At 34.8% G+C, this 4485-nt stretch overlaps 1 protein-coding gene across 1 annotated transcript; it reads right to left on the bottom strand.

Moving 5' to 3' along the window:
* Positions 1–877: 877 nt before the first annotated feature.
* On the bottom strand, positions 878–3072 carry LOC138907482 (uncharacterized). The gene is made up of 3 exons (XM_070198081.1): positions 2478–3072; positions 1845–1875; positions 878–917 (listed from the first exon to the last, which is right to left on the bottom strand). The coding sequence occupies exons 1-3, from the start codon at positions 3070–3072 to the stop codon at positions 878–880; spliced, it is 666 nt and encodes a 221-aa protein (XP_070054182.1).
* Between the last annotated feature and the right edge of the window lie 1413 nt (positions 3073–4485).

Raw genomic sequence — 4485 nt, forward strand, 5'->3', positions numbered from 1 at the left:
TCTCCCCTGACTCTGAAATCCCTGAGGCAGTTCCATGTAAATTTCATCAAGTCTCCTTATAAGAAGGCATTATACACATCCATTTGGTGTATTTATCAACTTCTTGCAGCTTCTATAGACAATATTGATCTGAGTGTCACCATCTTAACTATAGGAGAAAAAGTCTCCTGGTAGTATATGCCTCCTTGTAGACTGTAGCCTTTTGCTACTAGTCTTGCCTTAAATCTTTCTACTTCACATGTGGCCTTATATTTTACCTTGTATATCCACTTGCATCCAAATGGTTTCTTTCCTTTTGGTAAACTCACTATCTCCCATATGTTATTATCCTGCAAGGCATTAATCTCTGCATGCATAGCCTCAATCCAATTTGGATCTCGAGCTGCCTCAGCATAGGATTGAGGTTATGTGATAGATGAAAAAACTGATAGGAAGGCATTGTATTTTGGTGAGATGTGATCATAGGAAATAAAGTATGTGATTGGATAGGTAGTATAGTCATGTAGACTAAGTGATATGAAATTCTTTTTTCATATAGGTGGCTTTGAAGTTCTGTTGACTTTCTAGTAGGTTCAGCTATTGGCTTTGATTTTCACACAAGTTAAATAGGCAGTGATTGAGATGGTGGTGCTATAGTGGATTGGAGCACATGTTGTGTTTCTAGCTTAGTCTGACATTGGAACACAGGTTGTGTTTCTGGAGTAGGCTGAGTTGTTGGTGGATTGGTAGCTAATGGTTGTTGGGCTGCCTCATTGTTCCCACTCGAACCCTGATGTTTGTCAGAAGCCTCATGTAGTTCTAGAACCGGTAAATTGTGTTCATCTACTTGAGACATCTCGGTCATATTGTTTGTAAATATTGGAATCTCAACAGTATTTCACTTGAATGAAAATTCATCTTCCCTGAAACTAACATCCCTGTTTACAAAAAAACACGTGTTATTAAGATCATAGAGAATATAACCTTTTTGTACCTCTGAGTTTCCATTAGGACAGTTGATCTTGTCATTGGCTGAAGCTTATTAGTTTTAACAATGTTCTTAGCATAACAAAAGCATCCTATTATTCTTAAATTACTAAGAGAAAATTTCATGTTGTACCTTTTTTCATATGGAGATATTTTAATCACGGATGAAGGCAGTCTATTAATCAATTTTATCGCAGTTTGAATATAAGTCCCCAAAATTTCAGAGGATATTTGCTTGAAATTTAATTGTTCTTATTATTTCTAGAATATGTCTATAATTTTCTTCTGCTATGCCATTTTGCAAGGGTTTATAAGCACATGATCTTTGATGTATTATACCTAATTGTTTGAATATATATTGTTGCATACATCATTAAGAAACTCAGTGCCATTGTCTAATCTAACATTTTTAACCATGATATTAAATTGACTTTGAACATATTTCAGAAAGAATGGAATGACATTACAAGCATTAGATTTTAATTTTAACAGATAGACCCATGTCATTCTAATGAAATCATCAACTATAGTTAGAAAGTATTTATTCCCATCAAAATTTTAAACTTTGTAAGGTCCCAATACATCCATGTGAACAAGATCAAACCTAGCAGTGCTTTTACTTAAGCTAGTAGAAAAGGTAGTCTATATTGTTTTGCATATGGACATATACTACATTTTTTGAGAGTGTCTACTATAACCTGATTATTAGCAAGTAGTATTTTATTTAAATTTGTACTAGATACATGGCCAAAATCTCATATGCCATAGTTTTATTTCTTCTTCACTAATTGTAGTAGCTTGATGCATATTTAAGTTGATTTCTCCAAGCCTTCTAGTAGACTAGTTTATTAATATATATAGGCCATCACACGCCTTACCAATCTCCTTCACCTTGCCACTGCAAAGATCCTGAAACACACAAAAGTTAGAATAAAAAGAAGCTATACAATTCAACCATTTTGTTGCCTGTGATACTAACATAATGTTATACTTGACTTGAGATAGTAGAAATACATTAGTTAAAGTACTGTTATCAAAAATTATGCTTGAACCAATATGAGTTACTTGTGATACATCACCATTTGGTAACGACACATTTTTTGAATTTGTACTTTTAATGGAGAGGCTTTGTTTAGCATGTTTATATCAGAAACCATATGATTTGTGGCACCAGTGTCAATGATCCAATCTCTAAGAATTTTTGACACTAGCATTGCTTTACTACTGCTAATACATGTTTCTTTACCTACTACATTAGCTGGGAGCCAGTGTGTGAATTTGCACTTTGCTGTTGGTTTTGATTAAGCATTTGAACAATCTGTTTATATTGAGTCTGAGTGAAAGAACATGCCCCAGTTTGAGTTATCCGCCCTGGTAACTGATTCATTAGAGCCATTTGTGAAGGTGTGTCTATGTAGTGAACTTTGTTGGCTTTATTTTTCCTTTGATTATCAATCTGTGTCAACCGATCACTTGTTTCTTATGAAAACACATTGTAAGCAGCAGATGACCCTCCTGGTCCTCCTTTTCTCTTGAACTTAGACTCTTAGAATATCCTCTCAGTTTATAGCAATTTTCTCTGGTGTGATTTCTCATCTTGCAGTGACCACAATACATGTTATTATTTTTCCTGAACTTCTGATTTTGATATCCTGTCTTAGAGTACATTGTAGTAGGACCAAGAGTGGGCATAATACCTAATAAAACAACTGAGATAGAGGTTGTCTCTATTGCCTTTTGTGATTCATCACTAATTATCATAGCATATGCCTGATTTAGTGAGGGCAATGGAGTCATCAGAAGAATTTGACTTCTATCTTGTAGGTAGTTATCATTTAGCCCCATTAGAAATTGATACAGTTTTTGTCGTTGAAGATAGGCTACAAACTCTCTTGATTTATCACATTTGTGTCCTGGTAGTGGTACTAATGCCTCTAGTTCTACCCACATCTCTTTCAACTTTGTGAAATAAGCTGCTACAGAAGTTGTTCCTTGAGTCATTCTTACAATTTCTTGATGTAGACCGAAAGATCTTGAACCATCTACCTTATCAAACCTTTCTTTCAGATCTTCCCAAACATCTCGATCACTTTCTGTATATACCATTCCCCCCAAAAGATTATTAAACACAATGTTCATTATCCAAGATTGAACTATAGTATTAAACCTTTCCCACTGGTACCAACATTCTTCTCTAAACCTTTCTTTTTTTCAAGATCCATCAACAAATCCCAACGTTTTTCTTCCTAGCAGGGTTATTCTGATATATTGCTCCACAGAGAATAATTTTCTGAACCAATTAATTGTAAAGAGATAAGGAAAATGCGACTCACATCAGTTGAATGTAGATACAAGGGGTGATTATGATCCATGACTGGAATTGTTCCAGGTGTAGATTGAGTTGCATTTGCGTCGATTTGTATAACAGATGGTCAGGTTCCATTTATGGTTTCCCAGATTTTCTGAACTTTCGATTGTCACTTTTCAAAGATTGAACTACTTTCCAGAACTCAACTAACCAATACTACACTTGTTTCAACACAAATTGCTAGAATGCATATTCTCAGAATTCTTCAAGACTTGAAGAATATTTTGACAGAATGAAAAACTTTTCAAGAACTTAAGATTTGCGGAAGTGAATGGATTATACTGCTCTGGTACCATGTATAAATTCAAGTATTTATCATAAGCAACAATTAGATTGAGAGCTGGAAATAAGAAGAAGAATGAAGACATTTGTTCTTAAGATGAAGAGGGATGATCGATTGAGAAATGAAAGAGTGACTTCTGTTATGAATATGTATTACTGTAATAAATATTAAAAACAATAAACTTTCTGAAATATAAACAAAAACAGAAAGTCAGTAGAAACAGTATGTCAAAATAATATCTGAAAAATAATTTTGGAATAAATCGAGCCCACTGAATACACAATGTGTCCTTAAGAAAATTATTCCCCTCAAGTACCCGAGGTACTGGAATATATCCTCCCAGGATAGAACGATTTAACTCACCGGAGTGTTGGCGCCAAAAATGCCGATGAACAGTGAACCACTTGAAGGTTGTAAAACACACTGGAATTTTTGTGCAGAAGAAGAAGAAGAAGATCAGAAAATTTCGTAAGTAAAGATTCTGGGATTCAAGGCATATTTATAAATAATTTGACATTATTTCTGAAAAGGTTTGCAACCTTTCAGAAACAACCATAGCTGTTGGAACAGGTGGGAAGAAATATTGCAGGAAAGCGGATTTAAAATAATATGGGAAAGAAAACGGACCGGACCGGAGCGAGTCGCGGGTCATGGGTTATTCCAGATTGAATTTTTGTTAATTAATTAAATAATTGAAATAAATTTTGTCCAAAAAGATTAATCAATCAATCTTCCGAATCCAAATCCGAAGCCGAAGCCAAAGCCGAAGCCGAAGCCGAGCCGAGCGAGCGACGACGACGGTGCAATGCTTTCCTTCTTCTTTACTCTTTAAGAGCTAGAAGAAGATCAATCGTATATATACCCATCA

The sequence above is a fragment of the Nicotiana tomentosiformis genome, chromosome 3 (genome assembly GCF_000390325.3).
Source record: "Nicotiana tomentosiformis chromosome 3, ASM39032v3, whole genome shotgun sequence".
NCBI lineage: Eukaryota > Viridiplantae > Streptophyta > Magnoliopsida > Solanales > Solanaceae > Nicotiana > Nicotiana tomentosiformis.